Here is a 13,897-nt window from a genome sequence, read left to right on the forward strand (position 1 = left end):
AAACCAATAAATTAGGAAACATAACCCTAAATTAAATGGTAAAATTCGTCTAAAATCTGAACAGCCACGTTTTTTACCCATAAACTGCCCCAAAACTGGCCCAATATAGCTGGATTTAATGTTTGGAATATTCTGAACACTTCTCCAGAAGGCCACGAACCCATCCGATGTCATCTTGGGCTCCAAAAACGCAGTTTAAGCCCAAAAATGTCATTTTCCGGCACTGCACACTGTTTCTTTATTTTATCGCCAGAAAATAACCGCTTGATGGAAAAATCCCAAATTTTGATAAGATCAAGCTAAGTGACTCATGAACGTCCTCCAACTGGAATTACTCCAAAATTCGTCCATTTGATCATGTTTTGCTTCAGAGGAACTCGAGAGTCCTATATTGAAAATACAATTCAAAGTATCAAAATTCTTCCAATATATTAACCAAAATATACTAAGATTAGGGTAAAATATATAATATAAAATCTACTCATCAGTATGCAAGTCGCAAAATAGAATTTTATTGGCCAAATTTTGTTCGTGATTCTTGTGGTGATACTCTACTTTTGAATAGACCCATGCGGTGAAAAAGCTATTAATTGTAATCATGTGGTGAAATTCGTTATCAATCATAGTCCAAATTGGATTTTTCCTCATTCTTCTGTCATTTGTAGGGGCAAAATTGTTCTTTTCGTTTTTATGGATTCCATCAATCAATCATAAAGCGCCATATGGACATGATTTTTTTTATTTTTAAAACTTTTAGAGCTACAATAAAAGAATAAATAAACAATAAAATTATAAGATTCATATTATCAGACTTTCTCATTTCAAGAGAGTCAGGAGTCCAAATTCATGATTTAAAAAATCACAAAGTACCTCGCCGCGTTTAGGTTAGAATATAAGTTATTATGCAAACATTGAATATAGTTTCATTTTAAGAACAATGGTGGACATGATGGCTAGGGTAGGAAGGTAGTGGGTGGTCTCTATGGCTATGGCTGACAAGGGTAGGGATTGGGGAGGGATTTCCTTCTTTTTTTTTTCCTTCTATGTTTGTTGATTATAAAAATGTGGAATTACCAAAAAGAATGGAATGACCTTTTTACCCCTGCATGCAGATGAGATTTTGATAGAAATTTCAATTTGGATTACGATTAATAACAAACTTCACCACAGGGTTAAGATTAACATTTTTTTCACCACAAGGGTCGATAGCAGCTCTAAAATCCTTTTTGTAAGGATTTTAAAGATCAGCTTATCAGTCATATTGTGATTAAAATTTATTTTAAATTTTTTATTTAAAATTGAACACAAACATTACTTAATAAAAGTTGATCGCATAGATGATGAATGGCGAAGATAGAGAATCCTCGTTCGAACATCACAACCCTTAACCAGTATGAAAGCCGTTTGTTTGACCAGATTAGAGGGGACTGAACTAGACTAGACTAATTGCTAGTGTAGCCTCATGTTTGGTTTGCACAAGGATTAGGTTTAATGGGATTAGGGGGACTCGCTCGGATTAATGGCTTCGCTAGGAGTTCTTAGCGAAGAACCCCAAATTTGACCGGACTCGTAAGACCTTCACGAGAGAGAACCTCACTCATCCTGCGAGAGAGAATCGTTGCACATCGCTCCATGCTTGCCCTGCTCCCTCATCCTTGTCCTCCTCACCCTTATCTCTGCGTCCTGTTTGCCCTCATCTACATCATGCTCGCCCTCATCTGCTCCTCTTGCCTGGTAAACTTCGAATCTTCGATTTGTTTTGCAAATCGTGATATTACTGAGCTTTATTTGATTTAGTTGTTTTGGGTTTGAGAAATTTTCAATAATAGACCTCTGTACTTGAACAAATTAGGATTTTGCTTTTTAATAGACCTCTGCACTTGAACAAATTAGGATTTTGCTTTTTAGGGTCAAATTGCAGATTGAGATTGGACAGTTTGGAATTAGTTGATGTCTAATTTTTTATGTTTGAGATTCTTCCATTTGGTTTTGTTTTCTCACTTGGGTTGTAGATCGTGATTCGTACTAGATAAGATGTAGAAGTTATGCCTTTACCTTTGTTGTAGTTCTACTCTTTTCAGGTAATTTATCCAAAAACTAGGAATCCATTCATTCTGCTTTTGAGTTTTCTTCTTTGGGAGTAACTAATTCTTTTGATCCTAATTTTTGAAATTATTAGATTGGAGCCAAAGGCTTAAATCTTGATGCCTTTTTTTTCTGGGTTTTAATTCCCTTGGAACCCATTCCAGTTACATTTATTTGTGTGGGAGCAAAGTGGGTTTGTGTTGGATTTTAGGGTATTTTTGGTATTTTGCTTATTAGGGTTTGCTTGAGAGTTTACCATATAAACCATGCTTTGTATTAGGGTTTGATCAATCATCGAATAAAATGTTCTTTCTTATACTGTTTGACTTGGTATCAAGAGCAGTCCGTTTGGACCTGTCTCTGAACCACTGCGCTGCCTAGATCACGCCACCACTATCGGAACATCACTGCACTGCACCGCACTGACGAAGCCCAGATCACTGATCGCACCACCACCATCGGAATGTCACTGCACTGCACTTCTGTCCTTTCTCTGATGAAGCCTAGGTCGCTGATCGCACTACCTTGATGCTATTTGTTGTTCCTGCCTGTCTGAACTAATTGTCGACTTGTTGCTGCTACTACCTGATTAACCACCGCCACCAGATTTGAATTTGTACCGGCCTGCACAACCAACACATCAGGTATCTCTTTGTTACGACCTTCATTGTGAACATGGCATCCTCAAAAGATGATTCCCTGCAAGCTATTGGTGTGAAATTACATGGAAATAATTATGTGTATTGGGCATATGTGATGAAGAATTTTCTGATTGGAAAAGGATTGTGGGGCTATGTGTCTGGAAAGGTTTCCATTCCAGACAAACCCAAAGATGAAAAATATGATGAACTGCTTACTGCTTGGGAGATGAATAATTCAAAGATTATTACTTGGATTAATAACTCTGTTGATATGGCTATTGGAATACAACTTGCTAAGTTCTCTACATCTAAGGAAGTTTGGGATCACTTAGCAAAGTTGTATACCAAGGCCAATTTTGCAAAGCGTTACCAGTTAGAAATGGAGATTCGTGCAATCCAGCAAGGTGAAAAGAGTATTCAAGATTTTTATAATGAGATGACTAGTCTTTGTGACCAACTTGCACTGACTGAACCTAAAGAACTTAGTATTGTGGAGGTCTATTGTCAGTATAGAGAAGAACAACGCCTTGTTCAGTTCTTGATGCCTCTTCGAGATGAGTTTGAGACTCTTCGTAGCTCTATACTACATCGGACTCCTCTTCCATCTGTTGATTCCGTACTCCATGAGTTACAAGCCGAAGAAGTCCGTGTGCAATCACATTCACATAGGCTTTCTTCGGCTTTGTCGAACTCTTCAGCATTGGCTATGACGACGAGATCGAGACCTTGTGGTAAAAGGGTTATTGGTATGGATGAGTGTGCCTATTGCAAGGGAAAAGGGCATTGGAAGGTGAATTGTCCAAAGTTGCTCAATGACAATAAGAAACAGCTTGCAACCGAGACTAATCCACCAAAAGCATTGGCCATGTTGACTCTGGAAACTACTACAATTGACCGTGTTGATGATTTTGACTTTGGTTGGTGAGGCTCGATCATTAGTTTCGTTCCAGTCCAGTTAAGTTTGCAAGTCAAGTCAAGTTCGTAAGTTGGTAAGTTTGCAAGTCAAGTCAAGTCAAGACAAGTTAAGTCAAGTTCGTCAATTCGCTAGTTCGTCCATGTAGCAAGGCTTGCATGCTCGCTTGATGGGGTTTGAATCCACATTTGCTTGTAGACAAACTCATGTCGTATACCGTCATGAGTTTGACGACATGAGTTTGACGGGGGATGTTGGATTTTAGGGTATTTTTGGTATTTTGCTTATTAGGGTTTGCTTGAGAGTTTACCATATAAACCATGCTTTGTATTAGGGTTTGATCAATCATCGAATAAAATGTTCTTTCTTATACTGTTTGACTGTTTGTAACTGTTTGAAGTAAGTTGCTTAATTAGCATGTGGCCAGTGGAGGATCCAGAATTTCAAGATTGGGGGGTCTCAAGATAAAAGTTCAAAAAAATATATTAGACTAGTTTGGTTCCATATCACTATTTTTTATTGAATTTGGTTCATTGAATAATCAAAATTAATCAACCACATCAAGTGGCCCAGTAGTAAGGGCACAGATTTCAGCTCTCAAAATACAAAAAACAGGGAGGTCCCAGGTTCAAGGCTCCAAGCTGTGAGTCTACTTGACTATGGTCAGGAGAAAGCTGAAATGCCTCTGTAAGTCTTCCAGGCCTCTAGAAGGGGTGGATAACCGTGACTTGCCACTAGTTGTCCTGCTTTAAAAGAAATAATAATAATAATCAAGATTAATCTCAAAGGTAATAAAACCAACAAATTCTCCTCAGCAACATAACGCATCAATTAATGACTCTACAAAGATGAAATTTATATATTACAATTGGGAGTTGAGACTAGAGTCTAGGATTGAAAAACTTAAATGAATTGGGAAGAAATAAAATTAGGTAGCTAGAGGTGGTGGAACGGCAAATGGTGCTGGGGGATGGGGTAACTTGAGTTTAAAGTTGGGAGGTTGCGGCGATTTGGGGTTGGGAATTCTTAAATATAATTTGGGGATACTAGAAATGACCGGGGTTCTCGGGCTCTGTATAAAGAAACAAAGATATTTTAGTTTTTAAATCTTTTATAATTACCTGGCCAAAAAACGTTGTCGTTTCGGCTAGGTCTTTTAAAACAAAAATTAGAAACCTCTTCTTCTTTGTTATAAGCAATGCTACATGCACATCCATGGAGGCAAAAAGCCTCTCCACTGCACCTGCCCAAATTGTTGGAGGGTCTCGAATGTCGATCACAAGTGTTTCTTCGGGCTTCCGGAGGGTCCCGGGACCTCCCGAGTCCCTATATGGATCCGCCCATGCATGTGGCTGCTTAATTATCATGTAGCTCCATGCATCAAATAATTTGTATTTTTGTATGTATACTTTGTGGCGTGCAATTTAACTTTCTTTGCTACCTGGATGAGGGAGGAGCTTATAGGAGGTTAAATGGGTTCCTGTTATGGGGTTGTGCAGTTATAGCTTCCTTTGTGCCTTCACATCACATGTTATGGTTGTATGCCGTAAGGAGTTTAATTGTTGAAGTATGTTTTTATCTTAATCAGGATAATGCTATTTTACAAATATGAGCATCTTGAGATGAGATTAGGTTGCACTTATCTATACTGGACCAAACATGTCAATAGCATTGATAAAAAGTACAAAGCCAATTAATCATCTGGTGGAAAGGAGATTCTTTGCATGCATTTGAGCACAATAACGATGATCTTTGCATGCTATTTGCATCCGGTGGAAAGGAGATTCTTTGCATGCTAGTTGTTTTGGTATGCAATCACGTTAAAATGCATGAAGAATCTCATAATGATGATGATCTTTGCAATGTAGGATTGAGCATAATCATGCGCATACACATAAGCACGCACAGATCACACACAATTGCTTTGTAATGACGATGATCTCTAGTTCTAAAAATTGAGAGCAAGTAACTTGTATCTTTGTGATCTAGTTGCTTTGTATCATGAATTCTTTTGATCTAGTTCATTGGGTATCATAATCACTTCATTTCCATCACCCTTAATAATAGTAATATTACATATATCATGTCCTCAAATTTTTTCCTTTTTTTTTTAGTTTGGATAGATATGGATCAAAGGAAGCTGTTATTGATCTTATTGTTAGAGATGTCTCATTTAGAGACAATTTGCATTTGTACGATTCTTGTGTTGCTATGCTAAGGGCCAAACAGAGACATGTTGAACGATGCACTTTGACTAACAGTTCACTTGTTAGATGACAGATTAGTTTGTGTTATCTGAATGGTATAATAGGGAATACTGATATTGAATGTGTCAACGAATTGAGAATGGATAGAAGGACTTTTGGCATATTATTTGACTTACTTCGTCAAGATAGGAGGGTAAAAGATGATGGTTTGGTGTCTCTGGAGGAGCAGGTGTGTGACTTTACAAATACTAGCATATCATACTAAGAATCGTAGTATTGGTGCTAGATTTTATAGGTCGGGAGAGACTATAAGTAGGTATTTCAATAGTGTATTGCAAGGAATTTTGCGATTACAAGGTATCCTACTAAAAGTCCCACATCATGTGCCTATTGATTCTACAGATCATAGGTGGCGGTGTTTTAAGGTATGTTGATAATTTTTTCAATTTTCTCTAAGCTTTAACTAGATATTCCCTTTGTATAAATTAACAAAAGCTTTTTTTTTCTTTTAGAATTGCTTGGGAGCATTAGATGGAACGCGCATTGATGTGCATGTACCTGAAATTGACAAACCTAGATACCGAACAAGAAAGGGTCGAGTCACAACTAATGTGTTAGGTGTGTGTTCAGGGGATATGCAATTCATATATGTGTTTCCGGGGTGGGAGGGCTCCATATCAGACTCTAGAGTGCTACATGATGCAATTACTAGGCCTAATAATTTAAAGGTACCAGCATGTAAGACTATTAGTTTGTCTCAAATTTGTAAGTTAGGTCTAATTTTGTTTGTGAACTACAAATACTAATAGGTCTTATTATTATTATTATTATTATTATTATTATTATTATTATTATTACCTTGTAGATGGTGGTTATACAAATGGTGAAGGATTCCTTGCACCCTATAGAGGAATACCTTATCATTTATTTGAATGGGAGGGACGAACACCGTCCATTAAGGAGGAATATTTTAACATGAAGCATTCTAAGGCAAGAAATGTAATTGAACGCTGTTTTGACTTGCTAAAAGGAAGGTGGGCGATACTAAGGAGTTCATCTTTCTATCCAATAAGGACACAAAGTCGAATAATTACCGCTTGTTGCCTACTACACAATCTTATTAGGCAAGAGATGTCTGTAGATCCAATGGAAAATTTTCCAATAATAGAAGATGGACAAAATACGAAAGAAGGTGAATATGTTGGTGGTGTTGGAACATCTGACCAATGGACTATAACACGGAATGCCATGGCTCAGGAAATGAATAATGAGTGGAGAGCAATTAGGAACCAACAACTGAACTAGTTATATGCGTTAATGATAACATTTTGTTTCAGTTTTCCTATTTTAGTTTTCCTTTTTATCATGCATATGTTGGACATTAGCAAAATGATTGGATTGCTCATCATTGATTGTAATTCAATTTATTGATTGGATAGTATGCAAATTGATTGGATATTATGCAAATTGATTCTTTGTATTGTACTTTAGTACATTCAAATATTTTTTGTTTAGGTATGGATAACGACAATAATTTGAATGCTGCTCAAGTGCCAAAAGGAAGGAGGTGTAAATGGGAAGCATTTGGGAAAGAAGCATTACTATCTGTTCTTGAGGATTTTGTTGCTCGAAGGCAACGGTGTGACATAGGTGCTTTCAAATAAGGTACTTTGATTGAAGTAGCGAAAGCTATCAATGTGTTATGTCCCAATTCAAATATAAAGGCAATGTGTCAATGTGGTGCCTTTTGACATGAGATGTATTTTGTTAATCATACAATATTAATTAGGATTTTGTAAATTATAGGGATCTAATAAGAAGCAGGATTTTGTAAATTAAGCCAACTAGTAATTTTGTGTATGCCAAGCAACAACAGTTTCTCAAGCACTCATCCTCACATTGTTTCCAACTCGCATTCGTATCCACCAGTGCCCCTGATGTGTAAGGAGTTCTCACGTTGGCAACTTTGATGAAACCTTCGCCATTTCCGCATGCCTCGTGCTTCCTCACACAACCACTCGATGCATTTTCATGTTCCACTCAACTTCCACCAAGGGTTGAAACCCTGGGAAGCATTTGCACTCAAACTCACTCAAGCCGTAAGTTCCTAAGGGGTCACATATGCTGAATGCTCCACACCAGCCATAAAACTCGCATTTGCTCAAGGGTTCAGACCAAACTAGGTTCCACCCCTGATTTTGTCGATACTGTGTAAATTCTTTGATTAATGCAAAACTATCCATCACTATTATTCTTGAGATGATCGAAGGGTTGACAACGTCCCACATCAATGTGATCTTATTCTTGTCATTTGTAGTGTAGATTTTAAGTCCACCTTGCACTATGGCTGTGCCATTCCACCACCCTCTATTCACATTCTAGTTTCCCCCTATTCACAATTCGCAAATGTGAACTAGAATTTTCATTAGTTTCCAAAAAAAAAAAATAGAATTTTCATTATCCTACTTCTTAGTCCAACACTGCATCAAATGTTTCACTAAATTAATCCAACTTAGTCTAGTCTAAATCAGTCTAGCTTGATCACTGCAGCTAATCCAGTCTGATCAGTCCGATGCAACAAACTTGGGTTCTTCCAATATCACATGTGACCTTAAACACAGCGGGTTCGGACGGCGAAGGCTCACCAAAACGTTAAAAATTACCCGTAGTTGCAATGGTATACTTTTGACTCCATAAACACAGTAGGTTCAGACCGCGAAGGCTCACCAAAAAGTCGTCGTCACGTTCAGTTAGGACATCTCTACGGCAGCAGAGTTTGCTTCTAGTTTCAGCTTCTACTTAAAGCAACAGAGAGAAAAGCACGCTCCCACAAACCAAACATTCTCTGCACCACCACCGTCATTAATCTGATCTCGCAAGAAATCCACCGGAAGCTCCGCCGACAATGGCGTCTCCGCTGCGTCTCCTCCTCCTCCCACTATTTCTTTCCTGCATTGTTTTGTTGAGCCACCAGGTCAAATGCGATGGAGGTAAAGTTTTGTCCCTTTGCTCAACAGCTTTAGTTAACTTCCAAATCTTGAGGCTTTGTGACAGTGGTGGAGTTTATGAAATCTGTTTCTGTTTTTATACATTCATGATTTTATTTCCATTTTGGTTTTGTTTCTAATTTATCAATATTGTGTTCAAACCCCCATTTCAGATGAGATCTGATTAGGGGATATTAAACTGGGTTTAATTAATTTGGATCAAGAAAAAACAACATAGAATGTGTATTAGCTTACTGGATCTTGTGGATTTAGTTTTTTGCAAATAGTGTTGTTGGAAAACTACAAATTAACTCTATGCATCTCCCTGGAGGAATCAATGATCTGAATTTTACTAGGAAGAGATCCTAAAGACTTGTACCATTGTATGAGACTCTTTTCTGGAGTTTCATTCCCCTTCGGGAACATCCGATAAAATTGGAAGGATACAAAATAGGTTCACGTTCAAAAAATAGGCATAGTTTGGGAATTCGATAGAATTGGAACGATGCAAAATAGGCGTAGTTCGCGGGACTTGTAGTTCTAAAGTTGTGTAGGATCCAAGGTTGTCAATATTGGTCAGAGAGTTGCATTGTCAGTAAAAATTGTTGTGCTATATTGTTTCTAGCTTTAGTTCCATTAACTGTGGAAAGATAGGAACATATTCTTGGGGCTAATTCTATACAAGACTGCTTGTCGAAAAGATAAAGCGGAATAGACCAACCACAAAACACTACATTGCTTGCCTAACTAAAGAATATTCAGGCCAAGACTCGAAGCAAAACTCTGGTTTGAAAGCCGAAAGTTAACTTGATATGCTGCCGCATGATGGTCTAGTGGAAGACTGGGAGTAATATCTCCCTGTGGACTTGTAGATCTTGCTAATGAAACTTCCTTTTCTCTTTTCTGCAGTAGATGAGGAGGATAGTCTTCTTCAAGGCATCAACGGCTATAGGGCTTCTACCTTGAACTTAATGGCCCTTACAAAGAATGCCAACGCAGAGTGCCTTGCCAAGGAGATAGCTGAGCAATTCAAAAATCAACCCTGTACAAACACAACAGGCTCCAACACAGTACCAGGCACTGAACCTAATTTTCCTGACTATCCAAAACTTTTAGCCAAATGCCACTTGAATGTCTCTAACACAAGAGAGGGGGTCATAATGCCTGCTTGTGTTCCCAGCCTCGTTCCTAGTCTGGTCCTTACCAACTTCACACAGTCTCAGTACTCTGGTAATCTTAACGACACCAAGTTTACCGGAATTGGAATTGGCTCTGAAGAGAACTGGATTGTTGCTGTCCTGACCACGAGCACACCAGAAGGAAGCTTTGTGACTGCACAAAGTTCACCAGATGCACAAGATTCCGCAAGTTCAGCTTCCAAGGTCAGTCTGGTTCCCTACTTGCTATTTCTGCTAATGGGTTTTATCTTTCATTTGTAAACCAAGAGGATCTCCATACAGTTCATATTTTCTTGGCTATTGCTGCATTTACGGAGAAACCTCAATCGAAGGTTGCTATAAGATAAGTTTTCTGCTTTTTCGACATAGGAGATGCATGAATTTCCAATGACAGCTGCTTTGTTGGTGGAAAGATTATATTTCATTCTTGCATAACTTGATGTGTCCTGTAACTGATAGTATCACCGTTGTTATTGAGCTTTCAATTTTTTGTAGATTTGTGATAATACATGAACCGTGCTCATTTTCTCCGTTGTAATCAGTATTTAAATAAAATTTGCACTCAGTTATATTATACATCAAGTCACAACAATGCGGTATGATTCGACCAACAAGAATTTAGTGGGTTATGGCCGACCATAATTTTGTGCTAACCAAAACAGGACCAATCGACAGATTATATTATCATCAATTATTTCTGATCGATATAAGATTTCAACTATGACAACCTTGGATTAGAGTTTCTTATCTCAATCCCATCCGTCAGATTGTTATCTTTTGATCCTTTCACTGTAAAAGTGAGGTCTCTATCTCTTTCGCTTTCACCCTCTTTTCTGAATACATCATTCAAACCCTCAAATTACTCTTCCCAATTATCAAACTACAATGGCACAACAAGGATATGATAGCTAATCCTCCGATGAGGAACCAGGAGAACCAAGCTACGGTGATGATACTGGCTGTGTACGAGGAATGACAAAGGATTCAGAGGAAAAAAAGCCACAAGGCAAAGCATGGTGGTGCATAATCAACCGAAAATGCATTCCAAGACGTATCTGGCCCAAGCGGACTGAAGTCCAAAGGTGATGAGATAATGTGTATATGTGATTGAACAGGATAACTAAAAAGGCCAAAATACATCAAAGTAAAAAATCTCCTCTCTAATCCATATTTTCCTTGCTGATATGAAACTAAACGTTTCCAGCTTCGACCAATATTGTTGCATCCGATGTGAAGAACTCCAAATGTGAACAAATCCAATGATACACTTTTGATACGAGGACTCGCTTCATGTATTCAATTCTCGTTGTCATCAGTAATTCAAGCGCTCTTTAATCTGCTCTTGTTGACAAACAAATACCTCCTCACAGCAAGCAATATGACCCATGTTGTCTTTGTGATCTTTTCCTTTATCAACAAAAGCAATGCCGAGCTTAGCACAGTTTTCAGTATCTGAGCCTGTAATCCCTTGAAGAAACCCAACAGCCCCTCTCGTTTCCAAATGGCATAAAATGCACCTGAAACGGTCCTTTGGGACTTTTGAGATTCGCTTTGAGCTCCGTTGCTGCCTTCTTCCTCTTCTTCTGCAGCTTGAATCATGACCTTGCACCTGTCGCATTAAATAAAGGCCATATATGAAGGGAGGTACGATATGCATCAATTCTAAAAACCTGTGTTGCCCTTTTCTGTGAAAAACTAAAAATAAGGTATATGCGTGCTGCATAGGGGATCGATAGAACTGAATATCCACCTGATGGCTGGGTATGTCAAGCAAGATGCAATACACTTTGAGACAGCACCCAATACAAAAGCAGAAAAGGCAGAAAGAGCTTCTGGAGATGACTTTGTACCTGTTCTTTTGCTCAGCTGTCCTCTCAAAAGCCTTTGTTTGAGCTGATCAAATACCGTGTGCTGTACAAAAAGCAGCTCAAGATTCAAATTAAGTTGTCGTTTTAGCATCTACAATTATAATAGCCTGTATATGGTATATCGTAACCTGAGCGTACACTCGAGTACCTGGATAGATGGGTTAGATGTCAAAAGAAGAGATATGCCAAGACCGTCAAATGCCTCAATCCAAGTCCCCTCTGAAAGCGTCTTCCAGAGTCCTTTGGATTTCCCAAACTCACTTGTCTGCATCTCTGAGGATGCTGTATCCAAGGGCTGCAAGTAAACACCAGAAACTTGAACATCTTATAGCAAGGACTAAAATTAGTAACTAAAAAGATAAAAATACGAGGCCTTTGCTTTGTGACAGAATACGATTTGGAACTGTTATTTGATTCTTAATGGATTAGGACTAACAGGCATTTCTTTGGTCGTACCCAGTGCACAAGGCTCCCGCTTTACGCAGGGTCTGGGAGAGGTGAATGTCGGCTAGCCTTACCCCCATTTATGGAGAGGCTGCTCCCAAGTCTCGAACCCGAGACCTACCGCTCATGGGCGAAGGCACTTGCCATCGCACCAAGTGCGACCTCTCAACAGGCATTTCTTTGGTAAGGGAAAATATTGTTTTGGTAACTCACCTGTGTCACTATGACTGTACAAGCCCCGGCAGCGGCTGCAACTATCAAGTTTGCTCTTGTTCCCATGTTTTTATTTCCACTTTTCTCCAAGTATAACCTCTTAAAAAAACTGTATCCATAGAAGTAGATGAACTGTGAAATAAAGGACTGAAAGTTCTTAGTCCCAAGGCCCTGGTATAAAGAAAGCACCTGACGGGTAGAAATTGCTTCCCATAACACATCAGAAATGTTCCTGCAAATGCCAGAGAAATTTAACTTTTGGAACTAAAGAAGTTTCAGATGGTAGTTGCTTTATGAATCCTTAGAAAAGGCAGTCGTAAGTTAGCTGTAAAACAAGAGATCAGATAAAGTTCAACCTATGAATAATACTTCCTAGGGTGAATAAAATTTCCTTCTTTCCTATACTTCTCAGGTGAAACAAGTTCAAAGTGAAAAGGAAGACAGAGATACATACCGAATTCCGTTAACTAACAGAAGAGCCAGAAAAGAACAACTTCAGTGATAGAGCTGGTTCAAAACAACAAGCTAAATCACTGCTCACTAGCGTTTGTTACTCTACGGTTAGTTCATGGAATTTACCTCATTGCTTTTATGGAAAAGACTAAGGGCTTGTTTGGGTGTGCTTTTAAAATGATTGAAAACGCTTTTAGAGAAAATGTTTTTACGTTCCAAAAGCAGTTTAAGTGCTTTGTATAAGAACACAGAGAGTAATCAAATACAACTCTAGTTCGACTTTCATCTTAAGTTAGCATGAGTAACAATTTCTTTGGCACAAATGTAGAACTTAAACTTAATCTGTATTCCTATTCTAGCCAAAAGTTCAAATTTTGAACATGCCAGCCTATGAGATAAACTGCAACTACATTTCCAACAACATTCAATATGGGTAACAATAAAGCGCAAATCATACAAACAATTACATATCTTAGGACCCAATGGAACAATTCTAGTAAACAAGTAAGCCAAAAGCCAAAAGCCAAAAGCCAAAAGCCAAAAGCTTTGAGCATGCTAGCATACAGCATAAACTGCAATTACACTCCCAATAAAAAATTGCAACATAGGTAACAATAAAGCTCAAATCATACAAACAATTAGACCCAACTCAATAAAAACAAAAACACAGAAAAGAAGAGTTTCTGAAATAGCAACCTGTATTTCTGCTGATGGTGGGCTCGGACTTCAGCTTGGTACTTGGTCTTGCAGGTGTCAAGAGGGTACAGGATGGTGGTGCTGACCAGAGCTCCAATGGCGCCGGACGTTGCCTCTGCAACTGATTCCAGATCAAATCCCATCCTCTTCTCCTTGGGGAATCGGAATCCTGGGCTGGGAAAAGAATTGGGACTTTAAGGAAATGGTAAAGG

General features: G+C 38.5%; 2 protein-coding genes across 2 annotated transcripts; one reads left to right on the plus strand and one right to left on the minus strand.

Moving 5' to 3' along the window:
- Positions 1-8,451: 8,451 nt before the first annotated feature.
- On the plus strand, positions 8,452-10,587 carry LOC103414645 (uncharacterized GPI-anchored protein At3g06035-like). The gene is made up of 2 exons (XM_008353009.4): positions 8,452-8,836; positions 9,743-10,587. Exons 1-2 carry the CDS (start codon positions 8,752-8,754, stop codon positions 10,270-10,272), a joined length of 615 nt encoding a protein of 204 aa, XP_008351231.3. The 5' UTR covers positions 8,452-8,751; the 3' UTR covers positions 10,273-10,587.
- A 441-nt stretch (positions 10,588-11,028) lies between these two features.
- Positions 11,029-13,828, minus strand: LOC103453089 (peroxisomal adenine nucleotide carrier 1-like). Its single transcript, XM_008392627.4, has 5 exons — positions 13,686-13,828; positions 12,537-12,768; positions 12,028-12,174; positions 11,762-11,922; positions 11,029-11,620 (listed from the first exon to the last, which is right to left on the minus strand). The coding sequence occupies exons 1-5, from the start codon at positions 13,826-13,828 to the stop codon at positions 11,332-11,334; spliced, it is 972 nt and encodes a 323-aa protein (XP_008390849.3). The 3' UTR covers positions 11,029-11,331.
- Between the last annotated feature and the right edge of the window lie 69 nt (positions 13,829-13,897).

This window comes from Malus domestica, chromosome 13 (assembly GCF_042453785.1).
Source record: "Malus domestica chromosome 13, GDT2T_hap1".
NCBI lineage: Eukaryota > Viridiplantae > Streptophyta > Magnoliopsida > Rosales > Rosaceae > Malus > Malus domestica.